This window comes from Geotrypetes seraphini, chromosome 10 (assembly GCF_902459505.1).
Source record: "Geotrypetes seraphini chromosome 10, aGeoSer1.1, whole genome shotgun sequence".
In the NCBI taxonomy this organism is placed as follows: domain Eukaryota; kingdom Metazoa; phylum Chordata; class Amphibia; order Gymnophiona; family Dermophiidae; genus Geotrypetes; species Geotrypetes seraphini.
Window position 1 is genome coordinate 16,845,882 of NC_047093.1, and position 21,651 is coordinate 16,867,532.

Below are 21,651 nucleotides of genomic sequence, written 5' to 3' on the forward strand. Positions count from 1 at the left end.
AATTCACTCAATCTGGATCTCCTCCTTGGCACGTCCCCCCCCTTCTGGTAGACAATGCAATCACTGTGCTGTATCAATCAGCCTAGATGGGTTCATTAGTATTTCACACCTCTCCTGATACCTCGAGCACAATAGTAGCAAATAATTACTGTTATTTCTTAAATTCTTTTAGTCATTCTGTAACAAGCAGCGTGTCTCATCACCGCATGCCCTACTTAACATTTTCTCTCTTTAACTCTGACAATTATGGGCCAACATTTCACATTTCCTCAAGCCCCGAAGTTCTAAACGTACCACTAAAATCCTGCATGTTGTTGTAGTACCAGTTAATTTTCCAATTTCATAAAGCGATGCTGAGAAAAACTTTGCATGCAAATGAGCTCGGCGGAGGTCCACAGAAATTCCAGGAGGGTTACTCAGTCCCTAAGCCTCCTCCGACGAACTGGGGGCCTTAGGCCCTGCCCCAGTGCATCATGTGATGCACGGGGAGGGGCCTAAGGCCGTGATTGGCTCGGGCGCCTCGGGCTCCTCCCTTGGAAGGGTTGAGCCCAAGGAAGTCCCTGATTGGCCATTGCGACCATCGTTACAGGATCGGTAAGTTTAGGTCTTAATTTCTTAGACATGATTCTAAGCAGGCTTTTCTCTCACAACTTGATATATTCCTTATACTGGCTTCTTTAAAGCAATTGACACATGCGCAGAATAGTCCACGGAAGGAGGCATAAATGTGTGCATGCACCAGAAAATGCTTTGTCATAGGCACACATGAGCACGTAAGCATCAGTCATAGATGTACCTTATTGTAAAGCATCATTGCCACTGCTGAGTCAGACCAGTGGTCCATCATGCCCAGCAGTCCGCTCACGCGGCGGCCCTCTGGTCTAAGACCAGCACCCTAACTGAGACTAGCCCTACCAGCGCACGTTCTTGTTCAACAGAAACTTGTCTAACTTTGTCTTGAATCCTTGGAGGGTGTTTTCCCCTATAACAGCCTCTGGAAGGGCGTTCCAGCTTTCTACCACTCTCTGGGTGAAGAAGAACTTCCTTACGTTCGTCCAGAATCTATCCCCTTTCAACTTTAGAGAGTGCCCTCTCGTTCTCCCTACCTTGGAGAGGGTGAACAACCTGTCCTTATCTACTAAGTCTATTCCCTTCAGTACCTTGAATGTTTCGATCATGTCCCCTCTCAATCTCTGTTCAAGAGAGAAGAGGCCCAGTTTCTCTTAAGCATCCGTCAATGCCAGAGGCGGAAGGGAGGGGCGGAGAACTACTAGCAAACCATGTTGCTTTTTTTCTATGCTGCTTCTGTGGGACATATATGCTGCTCCCGTATTTTTTTTTTTTTTTAGCTTCCACCTCTGATGCAATCAGCAGTGAACGTGCATGAGACACACCTTTAAAACATGTGGATAAGACGTGCTTTTAACATACGAATATATGGAACCTCCAATCAAGTATGATAAATGTATCTTCAATGTCCATCTCTCATGCAATCTGCAGCCCGGTGTACACTTTTGACACACATGAGATGCGCCTGTAACCCACGTGCCTGAGGTGCGATTTTAACAAGCTACTGGCACCTCCAGACCTGCCGGTAATTTTGGAGTGTTCAAGGTCAACGCTTAATTTCGTGCATCACCAGGTAACGTCTGGGCATCGCCCAGATTGCTCATTTTAATATTAATGACCTCGTCGTACATTTACATAGCATTACCGGAGGTGAAACAAAGCACAGAAAAGACCTTGCAAAGCTATTAAGTGCATTGGAAACTGAAATGCTTTGACGCTAAACCGGTTAGAACTGGTTAAAGGTACGGTAAGTTAAGAACATTGGGGCCTTCGTCAAGATTCACAGCTGCGTACCTTAGGAGGTACGCGAACCGCCTGTTGGGGGTACACAGGCTGACCACCGCCCACCACCGCTGAAACTTGCCGCCTGCCCGCTCTATTTAATTACCCCCCGCTGCTGCCGCAACTCCAAAAGGGCCAGGCACGTGCAGCGATTGCACACCGCCGGCCCATAAGCCTTCCCTCTGACGTCAATTCTGACGTTAATTCTGATGTCGGAGAGAAGGTCCGGGCCAGCCAAGCAGCAATTAGCTGGCCTGGACCTTCTTTCCGACGTCAGAATTAACGTAGGGGGGAAGGCTTATGGTCCAGCGGCGTGCAATTGCTGCACGCGCCTAGTCCTTTTGGAGTTGTGGCAGCAGCGGGGGAGGGGGTAATTAAATAGAGCGAAGGTGAGTTGGCTTGGGGGCAGGCAGGCAGGTTTCGGCGCAGCTTCGAGGGAGGGAGGGAGGGAGGAAGGGGGCACTAACTTGGGATATAGGATGCAGACGCCCCCTCCCCCTCCCCGTACCTCTAAAAGTTGGGAGCAGGAGGGTTGCTCAGTCCCTCCTGTTCCATGGCCTCCTCCGACGAACTGGGGCCTTAGGCCCTGCCCCATGTGATGCACAGGGAGGGGCCTAAGGCCGTGATTGGCTCGGGCACCTCTGGCTCCTCCCTTGGGATGGTTGAGCCCAAGGAAGTCCCTGATTGGCCATTGCGACCATCGTTACAGGATCGGTAAGTTTAGGTCTTAATTTCCCAGACATGATTCTAAGCAGGCTTTTCTCTCATAACTTGTTATATTCCTTATACTTTAATGCATTTTCTAACCAAAAGCAAATTAATTGTACTCCTTCTCTTTTTGTCACTGGAGCCCATAATTCATTGTAAAACAAATGATTTTTTTTCTTCTTCTTGTAAGAAATATTAAAGTCTTGGTTCATAGACTATCACTGTTGTCAAGGACACAGAATTCTACTGATAAGTGTGGATTGATAAGAAATCTGAAAAGCTGAAAGGATTGCAGGTGGCTTCTGGCATCACTTTCCCAGCCTACAGGAGTAATAACATCGTAATTTCCCCAAAGATTAAATGGAAGCTTTTTCTGCCTGCTCCCCTGCCTGCTTCTGTTATTGAGCTGTCATTTCCACTTTCCCTAGCAGCAGGAAGACTAACACGGGCAAGTTCAATTGGGGTTTGAACATGAGAACGTATGCCTTGCAAAATCATGTTACATGTTTCAAGCACCTTCTGTAATTTCAGCCAATATAACGGCGTAAACCATTCAACATTTCCAAACAAATTAGGTTGCATGTAGACCAGTGGTCTCAAACTCGTGGCCCGGGGGCCACATGCGGCCCGCCAGGTACTATATTGAGGCCCTCGGTCTGTTTATCATAATCACAAAAGTAAAATTCATATCTCTTTAGCTATGAATGACAATATTATTATTACGACTTAGCTAAAAGGAAAGATTTATAAACTATAAAGAGTTTTACCTCATGCAAAATTGTCATTTTTTTAATAAGACATTAACTATTTTTTTCTGAGGCCCTCCAAGTACCTACAAATCCAAAATGTGGCCCTGCAAAGGGTTTGAGTTTGAGACCACTGATGTAGACCGTACCTTTTTTTTTCTCCTACCTATCCTGTACCAATTACAAATGGTAATTTGAAATTGCTAATTTTGGAGCGCTTTCAGCTGATCCCAACTAATTCCCCTGGCCACCCCTGATTGCTTCTGGTTGAAATATTGCAGGACAAAATCACTACTGAGCGAGGTGAAGGAAATGCAAAAATGCTTACATTCCCAAAACTCTCCACCAATCAGCTGAGAGTTACTCTAAGACGGGTGTCCAACCTGCGGCCCCGTGAAGTATTTTGTGCGGCCCCAGTCGAGGGCGATGCAGTGTTTTCCTCTGCTACGCATGGGTGTTTACCATCTTGCCGGCTCCCTCCTCTGTCTTGCTGCAGCGTTTGCACGGTGTCAGGTCAAAAGTGCGCCGGGACAAAGGCGCGCACAGACAACTAAGCGCAACGCGGAGCCGCGCGCCAAAGAAAATGACTGTTTTAAAGGGCTCCGACGGGGGAGAACCCCCCCACTTTACTTTATACAGATTACACCGCGTTGTGGGGGCGTTGTGGGGGGTTTGGGGGGTTGTAACCCTCCACATTTTACTGAAAACTTCACTTTTTCCCTAAAAAACAGGGAAACAGTTAAGTTTCCAATATAAAGATGGGGGGTTACAATCCCCCAAACCCCCCACAACACCGCCGTGATCTGTATTAAGTAAAATGGGGGGGTTCCCCAACAAAAAACCCCCATCGGAGCCCCTAAAAACACTCTTTTTCTTCAACGCACAGTTGTCAGCGCACGCCTTTGTCTTCGGCGGTTTTGTCTATGAACCATTTCCACATTTGTGCGGCCCCCAGAAACATTTTTTTCGGCCAATGCGGCCCAGGGAAGCCAAAAGGTTGGACACCTCTGCTCTAAGATGAAAGAAAAAAGCCTCAGGCCTCTGGTGAGTGTTAGTCACGCTCTACCTCCTCCACCCACATCATTGGCAAAAACTATAGTCAAAGGTGACTAAACGCCACAAAAAAAAGAGGATCATATAGGACCAAGATTCTTTGCAGCTAAAGCTCACTTTGTCATTTTTGCTTTAATTTTTTGCTCCTTCTCCTTGTAGGGTGAGTTTATATTATACATAAAGTTCCGTAATTCAATGCCATAAATAAAACGTATGAACTCCAAAGACTAAATACCTGAATAAGGAAAGGTGAACACACTTGTGGAACAGCAGCTCCCGCTATTAATGGTCTTTGTTTCTCTACAGCTGTCTTGTGTGCCCTCCAAAGCTGATGATCGGTGGCATGGGTTTATGCAGCCGGAAAGCTCTGACCCTTCTCAGCAGCGTCTTTGCTGTGTGCAGTCTGGGACTTTTAGGAATTGCAGTTAGCACAGATTACTGGCTGTATCTGGAGGAAGGTATCATCCTACCCCAAAACCAAACAACCGAAATTAAGATGTCCTTGCATTCTGGACTCTGGAGAGTGTGCTTCTTAGCGGGTAAGACTTTGGAATTTGGTGTGCATGTTCTGAAGTGTGTCCTAAAATTGAGTTTCAAGATTATTTTTGCATATCAACATATGAATATAAGCAAAATATGTCCACATTAAATATTTTTCTGAAAATGAATGTTTACAATGAACTAAAAACCTTTCCCCAAAATTGAGAAAAAAGTCCAAAAACATTCAAAACAAATTAAACATTTTTGCCTGTGTAGATCCCTTCAAATCTCATTGAAACTTTGTGGCCACAACAGCCTTAAGGTTGGACCCAGGGCTCATACTAGCGGACAAATTTTTCCCTGTGCCCCGCAAATTCTTTTCCTGTCCCTGCTCCATTCCTGTAAGCTCCGTCCCCATCCGCACAAGCCTCAGACACTTTAAAATCCTAAGTAGCAACATTCTAGAGCTCAGATTGTGATGTCATAATGCCTCATTCCACCAATGCCTAAGCTCCGTCCCCATCCGCACAAGCCTCAGACACTTTAAAATCCTAAGTAGCAACATTCTAGAGCTCAGATTGTGATGTCATAATGCCTCATTCCACCAATGCCTAAGCTCTGTCCTCATCTGCACAAGCCTCAAACACTTTAAAAGGAGTGTGTAGCGCAGTGGTTGGAGCTACAGCCTTAGCACCCTGGGGTTGTGGGTTCAAACCCCGCGCTGCTCCTTGTGACCCTGGGCAAGTCACTTAATCCTCCAGAGCCCCAGGTACGTTAGATAGATTGTGAGCCCACCGGGACAGAGAGGGAAAATGCTTGAGTACCTGATTGTAAAAACCGCTTAGATAACCTTGATAGGCGGTATATAAAATCCTAATAAACTTGATAAGTGTTCGAGGCTTGTGCAGTAAAGGCAAAGCTTACAGAAATGGGGCAGGGACAGGGACAGTGACAAAACTCATGGGGCAGGGACAGGGAAATTGAGTTCCTGGGGGAATGGAGAACAATTTGTCCCCGTCTCATTCTCTAGCTCATACATTTATACTCTAGGCCTGTGCCTCCATCTCAGTAGTGAGCCACAATCCAGTCAGGTTTTCAAGATTTCTACAATGAATATGCCTGAGATTGATTTGCATTTACTGCATCATATTAAATTTTCCATATAGTACAGATCCTAAGACTTGACACGGCTGTGTTTCAGCATCACAACGCCTGCATCAGGAGTCCAAAAAAATCAGAAGATGTGACATGTATAAGAATATCAACAGATGAAGTGTCCATGTCAAAACCGCAATACTCGAGTTGTTGACTTGCATTAGTGTAGGGTTACCCGGACATGTCCTCCTTTTAGAGGACTGTCCAGGCATCCAGACGGCTTTTCAAAACCCAGCATTTTGTCCGGGTTTTGAAAAGCTTCGAGCTTGAGGCCACGTCTGGAAGGCATCTGCACGGATGCAATGCAGTGACATCACACCTGCACATGCTCAGAGGCCTTCCAAACCTGGCTCCAAGCTCTAGGAGAAGAGATTTGGAGGTGGAGCTGGGGGAACAGAGCGTGACTTGGGCGGGGCCACATGTGGATTTTACTGCTGTAAAATCTGGTAAGCCTACATTAGTGGCATTAGTGGCAATTGAGTTGTCGTACAATGTCAAAATGCATAGTCTAAATGCATAGCTTCTGATTTGTGACATGTCAAGATTGTAGTTAATTAACTGGGAAGAAGCAATGTACAGCCTCTATGACAGGGATCTCAAAGTCCTTACTAGAGGGCCGCAATCCAGTCGGGTTTTCAGGATTTCCTCAATGAATATGCATTGAGAGCAGTGCATGCACATAGATCTCACGCATATTCATTGGGGAAATCCTGAAAACCCGACTGGATTATGGCCCTCAAGGAGGGACTTTGACATCCCTGTGCTATGGCTAGTGCAGGGCTGGGCAACTCCGGTCCTCGAGGGCCGTAATCCAGTTGGATTTTCAGGATTTCCCCAATGAATATGCATTGAAAGCAGTGCATGCATATAGATCTCATGCATATTCATTGGGGAAATCCTGAAAACCCGACTGGATTACGGCCCTCAAGGAGGGACTTTAAGACTTCTGCTCTATGACATCAGCTCAATTTAGGGTTACCAGACGTCCGGCTTTCCCTGGACATGTCCAGGGGTCTGGATGGCTTTTCAAAACCTGGCACTTTCTCCGGGTTTTGAAAAGCTTCCGACGTCGGGACAGCATCTTTGAATGTGTGGATGCAACACGGTGACATCATCGCATCGCATCTGCGCATGTGTGGATGCCGTCCCGATGCACAAACTGGTTAAGGGGGGTGGGGTTTGAGGCGGGATGTGGACAGAACTGGGCGGGCCTGGAGGCGTGGCCATGGGTCCAGTAACCCTAGCTCAATTCCTTCAACAATTTTTCTATTTTCTAAGATTTTAAAGAACAGGGGTTATAGTCATAAAGGTTTCACATGTTTATATCCCAAAATTAGTATTGAAATACAGGTCCCATCAAAGCAGTAGAGAATTAGAAACATAGAAGATGACGGCAGATAAGGGCCATAGCCCATCAGGTCTGCCCACTCTACTAACCCACCCCCAAGTCTACTATCCTAGGGATCCCACTCCTGGTGACAGGTTCCCTTGGCTTAACCCTCTAAGGGATCCCACATGGGCATCCCATTTGCTCTTAAATTCTTGCACGCTGTTTGCCTCAATCACCTGCACCGGGAGCTCGTTCCAAGGATCAACCACTCTCTCGGTGAAGAAATATTTCCTGGTGTCGCCATGAAATTTCCCGCCCCTGAGTTTGAGCGGATGCCCTCTTGTGGCTGAGGGTCCTTCTTCCATCTCGATACGGCCGGTAATATACTTAAACGTCTCGATCATGTCTCCTCTCTCCCTACGTTCCTCGAGTGAGTACAGCCGCACATTTTTCAGCCTTTCCTCGTACGATAGATCCTTGAGCCCCGAGACCATCCTGGTGGCCATCCGTTGCACCGACTCTACTCTCAGCACATCTTTTCGGTAGTGTGGCCTCCAGAATTGCACACAATATTCCAAATGAGGTCTCACCATGGTTCTGTATAATGGCATTATGACTTCAGGCTTCCGGCTGACCAAACTCTGCTTCCTTTTCCAGCCTTCCTCTCATGTTTATCCCACCTGAGACCTGTAGCACCTGCTCCATGCTCATCCCCTCTCCGTCCATAGAGACAGAAAGGGAGGAGGTGAGGCTGGAGCAGACAATATAAAGCAATTGTCTGCCTCATTTTGTAGTTTCTCCCTCATATACCCTGCAAGCTACCTAAATGTTCCATCTAAACTGAACAGGAGTTCTCTACTACTGCAATATCGTTTATTTGGGTGGACCTAAAAAACGAAGAATAGTACAGAATGCTGCTGTCCGCTTGGTATCTGGATTGAAGAAAAGCGACCATGTTAGTCTCTGTTGCATTGGTTTCCAATGGAGGCACGAATAATGTTTAAGTTTTCTAGCATTTGTTTTAAGCTGGTTTGGGGATTAGCTCCTACCTATCTTCTACCTCATTTCGTGCTTTATAGCCCTACAAGGACAACCAGAGATTGGAATTTATTTGCATACCCAAGGATCACTGGTTGTAAATACAAGTCTTTTTTGGAGAGGTCTTTTATGTTTCAAGCAATCTTGGTTAGGTAACTACATCAATGGAGCCAGGTTGACCTACGGCGCCTATTGGAAAGAAATTAAAATTGAATTGTTTGACAGATTTATCTCCTAAACAGAAGTCACACAAAATTTAGTAATTTTATTCTGTCTATTTCTTGAGTAATATGTTGTACTTTCACTCTTTGCATTTTGTAATTTGCTGATTGTCCAGCTCTCTTTAGTGTGAACCGCCTGGAAGTCGTCTGATTATGGCGGTATAGAAGAATAAAGTTTTGTTATGGTATGTTATATGTTACCCATAGTCCTGCCAGTGAGGGGTGCTGTTTCACGATCACTTTTTCAATAGTGATAGGCAAGATCTGGAGGACTCCAGGGAACCTGCCTGTACCCTTTCAATTGAAATTGAAAACACAATATTGAAGCACCCCTCCCCCTCCTCCCCCCACTGGGACCAATGCAGTTGGAGGACTCCCGCTCAGCATAGAAAACAATGGTTTAGAAGACCTTTGACACAGGTTTCTGAAGTCTCCCCAAAAACTGATATTTGGTACAAATTGTGAGAAACGGTGACTCAAGGTGTGTTCATGAGTCCAGATGAAACTAAGTAGATTTAGGCGGCATCAAGCTTTTGTTCCTCTAAAGCTCACATTAATTGCTCAGAAGTTGTCTTTTGGTATCAGCATGGGTTGCGTTTTAGCCAAGGAACAAGGGGGCACTTGACTGAGGAAAAGTGGCAAGATAACCTTCTTTTAATGCCCCGTGTGCAGCTCAGGGGGGAATAATATGTAACATACCAGAAGGTAGAAATCTGTCCCGTTACAAGAATGAAATTCCCCAAATCCTTAGCAGAAAAATACTATTAAAACAGTTATGTAGAACCACTAAACTATCCCTCCACCTCACCCTACGTGTCATGTGTTGTGTCTCTGAATTGTGAAAGTAGTTTGCAAATCTTTCTGCCTTCGCAAGCTGATAAATCTTAAAAGTACTAATAGCTATGCAAAACTTCTGCCAAGGAGTGAGCTGGTTTGAGAAATAGTCTGTTCATCTCTCTTAGGCTTTCTCCATTTGGAACATAAAGGAGAAGTCAGTAGGCAACTTTCATTTCATAGAAAAAAAAAAGAGATTATCGTGGGGATATAAGAAAACCCAGAAACTTTCAAAACCAATTATTTTTATACTAATCTTTAAGCCCGTTACATTAACGGGTGCTAGAATAGATGTGTGTGTCTGTCTTTCTTTCTCTCTCTCTCTCTCCTTGGCCGCTTTCTGTCTGTCTTTCTTTCTTTCTGTCTCTCTCTCTCCTTAGCCGCTGTCTGTCTTTCTTTTTTTGCTGTCTCTCCTTGGCCGCTGTATGTCTGTCTGTCTGTCTTTTTTTCAGTGTGTCTCTCTCTCCTTGTCCACTGTCTGTTTTATTTTTTTTTTTCTTTCAATCTCTCTCTCCCTGGCACCCTGTCCTTCTGTGTGTGTCTTTCACTCCCACCTACCTGTCTTTCAGTGTGTGTGTCTCTATGTCTGTCAGTCTGTCAATGTCACTGCCCACTTTCCCACCTACCTTTTTTTTTTAAATCACGCGTTGTGTTGGAAAGGGCAACCAACACACAGGAAAGTAATTTGCCTCGTAGCTCCCAATGTGAGTACGTGCCGAATGTGTATGCACCACACGCTCCAACATTTCTCTGTCGGCCACGGAGCTACGGACGCACAGAGCCACAAAGATTGAAGTGCGCATGCGCGCTAAGGGTATTATTATATAGAATGTTCATTTTTTCACAACCCATGAAATTCAGATTGTGATGGCTTTATAATTTTGACACAAGTGAGATTTTGCCATGAAAGAAAAAAAAAAAATGCCCTAAGAGCTTAAGAACAGTTGTTGTAGTAAGGGGGGGGCAGTCTGCCCGGGTGCCATGTTGTTGGGGTGCCTGCACCCCTCCTCCTCTTTGTACCCCCCGCCTCTTCTCCCTACTCACCACTCACTCGCATCCCCTTCCCTCCCCCTGTACCTCTAGTGATTCACTGCCGCAAGCCACAACTTCAATGTGCTCCTCGCAACCGCGTCAGCTCTCACGCTGACATCACTTCCGGGTGCCGCGCACAGGAAGTGACATCAGAGGGAAGGCCGACGGGGTCACGAGGAGCACATTGAAGTTTTTGCTCATGGCAGTGAGGAACTAGAGGTATGGAGGAAGGGGGCACGCACAGGAAGTGGCATCAGAGGGAAGGCCGACGGGGTCACGAGGAGCACATTGAAGTTTTTGCTCATGGCGGTGAGGAACTAGAGGTATGGAGGAAGGGGGCACGCACAGCAGGGGAGAGCGGGGTGTAGAGACGATGGCAGGAGAGGCATCACCACCCAGGGTGGCTCTCACTACTTAAGAATAAATTTGTAATTGCAAAACAAGTCAGAATGAGCTCCCAGTTTTGCAAACTGGGGGGATTTTTTCCCAGACCATGTAACTTCTTCTTTTTCTCCATTGTAGCTAGATTGGAAGGTGCTTCCCTCTAGCCCCCTCTGCTGTACTCCAAACCTACCTCCCCCCCCCCCTCCGGTTATCAAGCTGTGCTAGAGGTTTTTAGCACAGGCCGGCGAGGTAACTGCTCCAATGCTCAAAGGAATTCTCTGAGCATCAGAGGATTTACCATGCCAGCTCACATTAAATTTTTTTTTTTTTGTATTTTATTATGCAAATAAAATATAGATAAAATGCAAATAAAACAAATGACAAGGCTAGCAAAGAGTGATCACTGTTTTAGACCGTAAACGGGGGCTCAGGTCATCCTGTCTTGCACTAGCTAATTTTTAATTTCCAGAACAAGTATTTGTGTTGGTCATTGATTTTCCTAGATACAGGTAGGCCATTCATTACCCCATCGTGTAGAGTGCAAAGTACTGTAGGATATTGAGACCGATTGCTCGGTTATCTATTTCATCAGTTGAGAAACTGGGCTTATGTATGAAAATCTTTCCATTTTGTCTCACTCCATTCCTCCCGTGATTTGTTTCATGTCATGCATGTTATCAGCTGCCTCTCACCTGTTAAGCTGCTTGCAGAGATGATGGGCGGTGATGCTCATTTTGGATGATGATCTTACAAAAAAACAATCCTCTAATTTGAATGCCTCTCCAATGGACATATGGCTCCGAGCCTCTGACTAGTCCTCTACCCCTTCTTAGAGAATGACACAGAGAGAAATTTGGCCCCGTCCCATAGGAACTTAATTTCCCCGTTCCCATGAGTTTTGTTGCTGTCACTGTCCCTTTCCTATAAGCTCTGCCTTAACCGCACAAGCCTCGAATACTTATGATTTTAAAGTGGTTGAGGCTTATGCAGATGAGGATGAAGCTTGCAGCAATGGGGCAGGGACAGGAAAAGAACTTGCGGGGGGGGGAGGGGAGTGGTGGGACAGGAAAATGAGTTCCCGCGGGGACGTAGAAAAATATGCCCCATGTCATTCTCTATTTGTAAGAACAGTATAGAAAATTGAATAAATAAATAGTGTGAAAAGTTTCAGCCTCTGATAACCAGAACAGATATTGTGACATCATAATGCCTCATTCCACCAATAAGAGCCAACCTCATCAGTGATGTCACAATGGCTTGATTGTCCTTTACTTGGCTCACTTTTACTACATTTTAATTTCTAGAGTGGTGCAGTGTAGAGAATGACATGGGGACAAATTTGCCCCCGTACCCACAGGAATTCAATTACCCTGTCCTGTCCCCATGAGTTTTGTCGCTGTCCCTGTCCCGTTCCTGTAAGCTCTGCCTTAACCACACAGACCTCAAACACATGATTTTAAAGTGTTTGAGGCTTGTGCAGATGAGGATAGAACTTGCAGGAATGGGGCAGGGATGGGAAAATGAGTTCCCGTGGGGACGAGGAAAAATTTGTCCCCGTGTCATTCTTTACTCCTTCTGTCTCTATGAGCATAACTAGAATTCCTCAAATTCTTCACACTGAGACTGCAGCAGCCAGCTTAGTGTCTGGCACTGCGAAAATATACCACCAGCTATACCCAGACCAGAAGAAAATAAACAGCTACTCTCGGGTGTGGGTGGGATTGTGCTTTTTACCAGTCCTGCTGACTACAAAATTATCTGCTATAGATGAGAAACATGGCTTTTTCTATTGACAAGCAGGACTGAGTCAGACACACAAAGTGGGGGATTCCCAAACTCAGGGCACTGCGCATAGTTGGGAGAGGAGTTAGCTAATAGAGAATGACACGGTGACAAAATTCATCACCGTTCCCGTCCTTGCAGATAACCATGTGAAACAATCCCATTTCATTCTTTAATGTCTATCTCAACCTCAGTCCTTCTACACCAGCATGCTTCACTGCAAGGCTTGAGGGTCAGTAGATGTGGCCATTCTGATTCTTATGTGAGCCAAGTGTAGGAGGATGAACCCATTGTGACATTGCTGATGAGGTTGGCTCTTATTGGTAGAAGGAAGCATTATGACATCACAGTATCAGCTCTGGATAGCAGAGATTGCCATTCTTTAGTGTGTATCTCAACCTCAGTCCTTCTATACCAGCATTCTTCAATGCAGGGCTTGAGAGTCAGTGGCTGAGCCCATTCATACTCTGATTCTTCCTTCTCTCTTTAAAGAATGATATGGACATGGTTTCCCGTGGTTATCCGGCGGGACAGGAACGGTGATGAATTTTGTCACCGTGTCATTCTGTATTAGCTAATAGGGGCAAACTGGTCAGGACTACTTGCCCAAAGGCAGTGTGCAGAAGTTTGGTCCAACAGTGCTATGCCAATGAAGTATCTAGAGAGGTTCAAATAGCTGCAGATAGTAATCAGTGAGGCAGGCTTCAAGAGGCCCACTGCCACTATAGTAGCTCCAATATGAGGAGACCCATCTTGAGGCAGAAGGGAGCATCCACTAGTTCAGGGATCTCCAAAGTACGGCCCGCGGGTGATATGATTTTATCCGGCCCACAGAAGAATTGTGCAGAAATGCGCCAATTGGATTAATTTTCCCCTTCCCTTCCCCCATAACTCCACTAGTTGTTCACTGCCGCAAGCAACGAGAACTTCAACGTGCTCCTCACAGCCCCGTCAGCCTCGCGGGTTATAACCACGGGCTTGCACTGCGGGGAAGGGTGGGAGAGTCGAGGCAGGCAGGAGATCAGGGCAGCGGGAGAGTCGGGGCCGCAGGAGATCGGGGCAGACAGGGCAGAGAGCAGGGCGGCAGAAGGCAGGGCAGTCGGAAAGGGCCTGAGCGACTGGTCCTCGGCAGTCGCTTGTTTGTGATCGGCCAGCCCAGTCGGCGTTGCAGGGTTTGGGTTAGGGAATCGCGTCCCTGCCTACGTTGCATGCCGTTGCCCTCATTTGCATGTGCATATCGGAACATGGTCGGCAGAGAGGTAAGTGAATCGGGCCGGAGGGAAACCAGGTCGCAAAGTCTTCGCAAACCGATCGGTACACGATCGGTTTGCTTTCCAAATCTAACCCATGGTCTGACAATTCTTATCTAGTCAGCGTCATATTAAGTGTGTAACCTTCCCCAACCTCTTGTTTTATTACCCATCCCTTTTTATATGTTTATGAATTGTATTTAATTCTTTTTTTTTCTCCTCCCTTTTTCAAACGTATTATTTTATTAAAATAGTACTAATTGTCTTGTTTTTTATTTTTTTACTTTGATCTAATTTTTAACTACATGTAAATCGCATTGGATTTGGATTTTGCGATCAAATCAAATATTTTAAATAAACTTGAATCATATACCACATTAAAACCAAATGATAACAGGATATCATTCATTAAGCATACAAGTTTCAAACAATTGTCTTCCTAAATTCAATCCAAAGGGTTATTCAAGCTGTTTAGGAAACTGATAAAAGCTTTTCTTTTCCAGAAATTAATATAATTTGTGTACTAATTGTTCATCAATGGGATTTGTATTTTAGTGGAAACTGCTGTCTATCTTTTGTTATTGTCCTTGCTGAATACGAGTTCTAATTGCTCATTGTTCATTTTGCAGAACGGGAGAAACGTAGCTGTCTTGTGAACATTGCACTAGTGGCTGATAAAGTGGTTAAACACGAAAATCTTTTTGCTTTCAGGCGAAGAACGTGGGCGGTGTTTCACCATCGAATATGTTGTGCCAATGAATGTCCAGTTGACATCCGAATCCACAGTCAATGTTTTAAGTAGGTGATGATGCGGTTCTGTAATGTGGGTGCACTCTTTCGGAAAAACAGACATATCCCTACTATGCATGGTAAAATAGGGAAAGGGATTGGGATTGGGACTTGTAGACCTCCTTTTTGTAGTTTTACAGACATACTCAAAGCAGTTTACATACAGGTACTTAAACATTTTCCCTGTCTGGCCCGATGGGCTCACAATCTATCGAATATACCTGGGGCAGAAGGGGATTAATTGACTTGCCCAGTGTCACAGGAAGCAGTGTGGAATTTGAACCCATTAAGAAACTTTATGTTCATCTACACATATGTAAGAAACTGTATGTAACATAGAAACATGATGGCAGATAAAGGCCAAATGGCCCATCCAGTCTGCCCACCCACAGTAACCATTATCTCCTCCTCTCCCTATAGGCTAAGGCTCTTAACACTTGCATTGTGAGGTCAAAGAGCTTTATAGTTATAGAAACAGAGAAACATGATGGCAGATAAAGGCCAAATGGCCCATCCAGTCTGCCCACCCACAGTAACCATTATCTCCTCCTCTCCCTATAGGCTAAGGCTCTTAACACTTGCATTGTGAGGTCAAAGAGCTTTATAGTTATAGAAACAGAGAAACATGATGGCAGATAAAGGCCAAATGGCCCATCCAGTCTGCCCATCCGCAGTAACCATGATCTCTTCCTCTCTCTAAGAGATCCCACGTGCCTATCCCACTTTCTTGAATTCAGACACAGTCTCTGTCTCCACCACCTCTTCCGGGAGACTGTTCCACGCATCTACCACCCTTTCTGTAAAAAAGTATTTCCTCAGATTACTCCGGAGCCTGTCACCTCTTAACTTCATCCTATGTCCTGTCATTCCAGAGCTTCCTTTCAAATGAAAGAGACTCGATTTATGCGCATTTACATTATGTAGGTATTTAAACTTCTCTCAAAAAAGTAGTGACAGTAAAACCAAAAACTTGCAAAAAATGTCACTCACCAGCAGTGGACTACCTCTCTAAGATCCAACATTGAAATTCAAAACAGGTGGAGAAAAAGCTTCAAAAACGTTTTAGCACGCAGCAATCATTGATGATTCACAGCTGGCATTCTTTTTCTTGTCATGGGCAAAAAAAACTCACACCCCACTACTGTGCACAGTATTTTTAATTCTTTTTTATAGATTTAAATTTTTTAATTAATTTTTATAATACGTTTTTCTTTAAAAACTTTTAAAAACTTTTTGCATATAAATATAGGAAATATAAAGTTCAAAATACAAAATCGCTGAAAAAGGAAGCAAAATACTTAGCTCTGGTGCCAGAGGACGTAACTGGAAAGGATCCACCAGTATTAAAGTTCTTCTTTTTTCAAGGGCAAAATTAAGGGCGCCTTTTACAAAGATGTGCTAGCGGTTTTAGCGTGCACTAAAATACCGCACGCCCTAGCCGCTACCACCTCCTTTTAAGCGGGCGGTATTTTTTCGGCTAGCGTACGCGAAAAATGCTAGTGCACCTATGTAAAAGGAGCCCTAAGCCTCTCGCAGAACGCAGCCAAGCCCACGACGGAGCCAAAATCTCCAACAAGCACTCGTTTCACCAACACGTTTGGTTTCTTCAGGGGTTCTCCAAACAGCTTCCAACAGCCAGAAGGTTTCACACCAGCTTCAAACGTGAATTTCAATGTTGGATCTCAGAGAGTTAGCCCACTGCTGATGTGTGACATTTTTTGATTTAAACTTCTCTATCATATCTCCCCTCTCCCTCCTTTCCTCCAAAGTCTACAGATTGAGATCTTTAAGTCTGTCCCCATACGCCTTAAGACGAAGACCACCCACCATTTTAGTCGCCTTCCTCTGGACCGACTCCATCCTTTTTATATCTTTTTGAAGGCATGGCCTCCAGAATTGTGCACAATATTCCAAATGAGGTCTCATCAGAGCCTTATACAGGGGAATCGATTTCTCCTTTTTCCTACTGGTCATACCTGTCCCTATGTACCCTAGCATCCTTCTAGCTTTCACCGTCACCTTTTCAACCTTAAGATCATCACATACAATCACACCCAAGACTTGCTCTTCTGTCATGCACATAAGTTCTTCACCCCCTATTCCAGGGGTGTCCAACCTTTTGGCTTACCTGGGCCGCATTGGCTGAAAAAAAAATTTCTGGGGCTGCACAAATGCGCAAAGGCTGCAGCAAGACAGAGGAGGGAGCCGGCAAGACGGTAATCACCCGGGGGCAGCAGAGGAAAACACTGCATCGCCCTCGACTGGGGCTGCAAAAAATACTTCACGGGGCTGCATGCAACCCTCGGGCAAGAGGTTGGACACCCCTGCCCTAAACTGTAACATTCCCTTGGGTTTTTGCAGCCTAAATGCATGACAATTGGTAGTTTACCTCCGTCATCTACTAGGCTACCATCATCTACTTGGCTACTCCATCATCTACTAGGCTACCATCATCTACTAGGCTACTCCATCATGTACTAGGCTACTCCATCATCTACTCAGCTACTCCATCATGTACTAGGCTACCATCATCTACTCGGCTACTCCATCATGTACTAGGCTACCATCATCTACTAGGCTACTCCATCATCTACTAGGCTACTCCATCATCTACTTGGCTACTCCATCATCTACTTGGCTACTCCATCATCTACTAGGCTACCATCATCTACTAGGCTACTCCATCATCTACTTGGCTACTTCATCATCTACTAGGCTACTTCATCATCTACTAGGCTACCCTACCATCATCTACTAGGCTACTCCATCATCTACTAGGCTACTCCATCATGTACTAGGCTACCATCATCTACTCGGCTACTCCATCATCTACTAGGCTACCATATTAAACTGCATAACTGTACATCAAGAGGTGCTGTGCCACTTAGAAACGGGAAGTCCCAGGCTTGGTGGCATAGCTGCCCTCCCTTCCTTGGATTCTATAGAGGGTGCCTATATCTGGATGACCAATTTTAAATATGAGCGAGAGCTGCGTATGCAACGACATGAAGTAATGAGCCATTAACAACCAATAACTGAGTGTTAATAATTGATGTCAATTGGCATTAATTTGAAGTTGTGCCCACAACTGCCTGTGCATGATTCAAGTTTATTATTCATGTAATATACAGCCTATCATTACATCTAGGCGGTTTACACTACATTTTAAAAAGACATATAAGATAAAACAGGGGATTAAAATAAAACATCATTACACTTCTCCCTCCGTATTCGCTGTGATAGGGGATTAACAGATCCGTGAATTAAAAAAAAAATCGCAAATAACTTTTTAATATGTTTTTGCTGTTTTCTATTAAAAACCATCGTAAATATGGTGAAACTGCGAATAACATGGTGGGAGACCTGGCCTGTTCCTGAAGGAGAGGCAAAACACGGTGAAGAAAGTGCTGGGCATCGTCGATTTTCTCTGTAAACGCTTGGATCAGCGATTTCTCTCTGCAAGCTGATGTCATTTGGGGGGGAGGAGCCAGTAAGCTAAAAACCGTGAATAATTGAAACTGCGAATGCTGAAACCGCGAATACGGAGGGAGAAGTGTACTGGAATATACAGACAAAAAGAATCAATGACCGGAAGGCACCTACATTCATGTGCGGAGCCAGAAGGGGATGTGGTCAAGGGAGGGCATGGGCAGGTCAGAGGCAGTGGCGTTGTAAGAAGGGGCTGGAAGGGGGGGGTCCGCCCCGGGCACGGTCTTCCTAAGGGTATGGCCCCCCTCCTCGTCTCCGCCCCCACTCCTCTCCTTGCCTTCCTCCTTTCCTTTTTTTACCCTGATGCAAGGTTGCTGTCCATGTTGGCATATCGACGCTCTCTCTGATGTCACTTCTGCGACCCATGCCTAGGAAGTGACGTCAAAGGGCGAGCAGATACCGACGTGGGCATGCTGCTCACGCCAGAGAAGTTGAAAAGGTACGGGGATAGGAAAGGGGGCACGCGAGTTTCGGGGGGGAGGGGCCACTCACCCTTACTACGCCGCTGGTCAGAGGCACGCTATTACAGAATACTGCCACTTCCATGCCTACGTTGAGTGCCAGAAGTACATCAGGCTTCATCTGGCGCCAAAGCAAGGCTCAGGAAACGGTACTAAGGCCCTGATTCTATAAACGGTGCCTAATTCCAGTTGCCATCGAGCTCAATTGTCAATCATCTGCTAGGAGCCATTTATAGGACAGTCCCTAGTGGCAACTAAGCCAAAGGTAGGCGTTGATGCCTTAGATGCACTCCCATGCAGGCCAGGGTTTTCCTAAGTTAGGTGCCTAAGTTAAACCACATCCAAAATCTACCCTGGATCTGCCTAACTACGCCTACTTGCTGGTAGGTGCCTTGGAGTAGACCTCAAAGTGGTAGGCCCAATGAGTTAGGTGCCTATCAGCTAATTCAATTTTTTTTTAATGGTCTTCTACATTTTTTTTATTGGCGCTTTCAATTAACTGTGCCAATTAAGCCAATTACGAAAATTAAGTTAGGTACCTAGATCGGCTAGGTGCGCCAGTCTAGGAACCTAACATTTCTAGGATCAGGGCCTAAGTGCTAAATAGTACTTAATAATAATAATAATAACTTTATTCTTCTATACCGCCATAATCGTGCGACTTCTAGGCGGTTCACAACTGAAGAGAGCTGGACAATCAGCGAGTTACAATATGCAGATAGTCAGTGAAATTACAGTATGCAGAATCTTAAAATTACAGCAAATTACAAGATACAGTTTGTTTAGAATTTCAGAAGGGCCTTTTTAGAAAAAGTGGCGAATTACATAATACAATTTGTTAAGGATTTCAGGGAGGACATATTAGGAAAAAAGAAATGGAAATTAGTGTTTGGTGTAGGTACTGTTTAGGTGATATATCTGTCGAATAAGGCAGTTTTTATGACTTTTCTAAAAGCGACGTAGGTCAGTCTAGCTCAGGGATCTCAAAGTCCCTCCTTGAGGGCCGCAATCCAGTCGGGTTTTCAGGATTTCCCCCATGAATATGCATTGAAAGCAGTGCGTGCACATAGATCTCATGCATATTCATTGGGGAAATCCTGAAAACCCGACTGGATTGCGGCCCTCGAGGAGGGACTTTAAGACCCCTGATCTAGCTCCGTTAATGCAGTTGTCCAGCCAGTGTTGTCGTTTGTTTGCTTGGTACATAAAACTTCTATCCAGAAAGGTTTTGTATTTACAGCCGGTAATGCTTGGGTATGCAAATAGACTGCAGTTTCTGGTTTGTCTTATAGGGCTGTATAATATGAAGTGAGATAGCAAATCTGTAGGAGCCAGTCCCCAAACCAGCTTGAAACATATGCAAGAGAACTTGAATATTATTCGTGCCTCGACTGGCAGCCAGTGCAGCAGTCTGTAGTAGGGGCTAACATGGTCGCCCTTTTTCTGAACAATTCTAAGTTTCCTCAGTTTTATTTGGTATACCCATATAAATGATATTGCATTAGTCCAGTGTAGAAAGCACTAGTGATTGCACTAGTAATCTAAATGATAATGGGTCAAAGTAGTTTTTGATGGTCTTTAACTTCAATGATGTCAGGAAACACTTTTTTACCACTATGCTCGTGTGTGTTCAACCATTGTCAAATGTGTGTCTAATGTGACTCCCAATATTTTTATTGTTTTAGTAATCGGGTAGTCGTGATCTTTTATATGCAACGTTGTTTTGGTAATTTTGTCCGTCGGGCTTGCGAGGAAGACTTTTGTTTTTTTCTGTGTTTAGGCCCAGATACTCTAACTGGCGCCGTTGGTAGCGGCCACCTTAAAAGCGACCGATTGAGACCTTACAAGCGTACGTCAATCGCATGTCAACCATGCGATGCCACCATTTAGAGAACTGCGCCTCTGGCAAAGGTAGGCGCCAGAAATGTAGACCAGAGTTTTCAAGGCCTACATTTTCAGTGCCTCCCTTTGACATGAATCACGCCTAGCGCCACGTCCGGCAGCCACGCCTACAGTGGTGTTAGGCACCGGTAGGCACCTCTGGACATAGGCGTTGAAACGGGGGAGGCCACAGGGGCCACGGCTTCCCCCCAAATTCTCGGTTGCTGTGTTAGCCCTCACGCCCTGCTCTCGGAGTTTGTTTAAAATCTTCGGGCAGCCACCACGCAGCGTCAAACACCAGGTCTGCCCCGGCACCTTTCATTCTATTTCTGGGGGCAGGCCTGCTCATGGACGCTGCACGGCAGTTAAAACTAAAGCGCCAGGAGGGCTCAGGAGTGTGCCAAGGCGGTGCTTCTGGGCCCCCTCCCCAAACAAAGCAGCGCTCCATTGCCTATGTTTCTGGAGGCATGATCCTGGCGCCTGGAAATCTCTTTAAAAAGAATTCTTAAATGGTGTTTCCCTCTTAACTTAGGCGCCTGCCGCGCCTACGTTAAAGCGCTGTTTATACAATAGAATAGGGACATTAGTGCTGAGTTTTTCCAGTGCCTAACTTTGGGTGAGATTTACTGAATCCGGCCCCTTTTGACCTTGAGCAATTTAGTTAATTTTACAGTTGCTAAAGGTCATCCCGTAATGCCAAAACAAATTTTTAATTGACCTCTTTTTTAGCAACTGCTATATAAATTGCACAGAAGACCGAGAGCCCAATGACTATCTACTGCCCTGATGTGATCGCACAAATCAAAACACCTCTGATACTGTTTTGTTGGTACACTGTTCAGAAATTCCCCTTGAAACACTGAAATGGTTTGCTTTTAAATCGTGTCCTTACTGAGTGCACCCTGCACAAATGGTTGGGAGGATGGAAAGTGTTAACAGATGATGTGTGGCTGAGAATTACACCTTGGATCTGCTGATTCACAGAAAAATCTTTGCTCTCGGAGAGGTGTTTTATTTCTTTTTCCCACTTTGTAGGATCTGTGTGTCCTAAGCTACAAAATTCTAGCAAATGAGGCAAAAGGCTTTTAAAATGAAAAGATAAATGGGAAGTCCAGTGCATGTATACAGTAGCAATAACCTTCTGTGACTATTATTTCACTGTGGATG

General features: G+C 45.2%; 1 protein-coding gene across 1 annotated transcript in view; it reads left to right on the forward strand.

The window, feature by feature from the left end:
• Positions 1-1,510: 1,510 nt before the first annotated feature.
• Positions 1,511-21,651, forward strand: part of CACNG5 (calcium voltage-gated channel auxiliary subunit gamma 5) — a 31,557-nt gene continuing 11,416 nt past the window's right edge. The window contains exons 1-3 of the mRNA XM_033962413.1: positions 1,511-1,642; positions 4,665-4,897; positions 14,576-14,662. Coding sequence (XP_033818304.1) covers positions 4,690-4,897; positions 14,576-14,662 — 295 coding nt within the window. The 5' untranslated portion in view covers positions 1,511-1,642; positions 4,665-4,689. The remainder of the gene's footprint in view (positions 1,643-4,664; positions 4,898-14,575; positions 14,663-21,651) is intronic.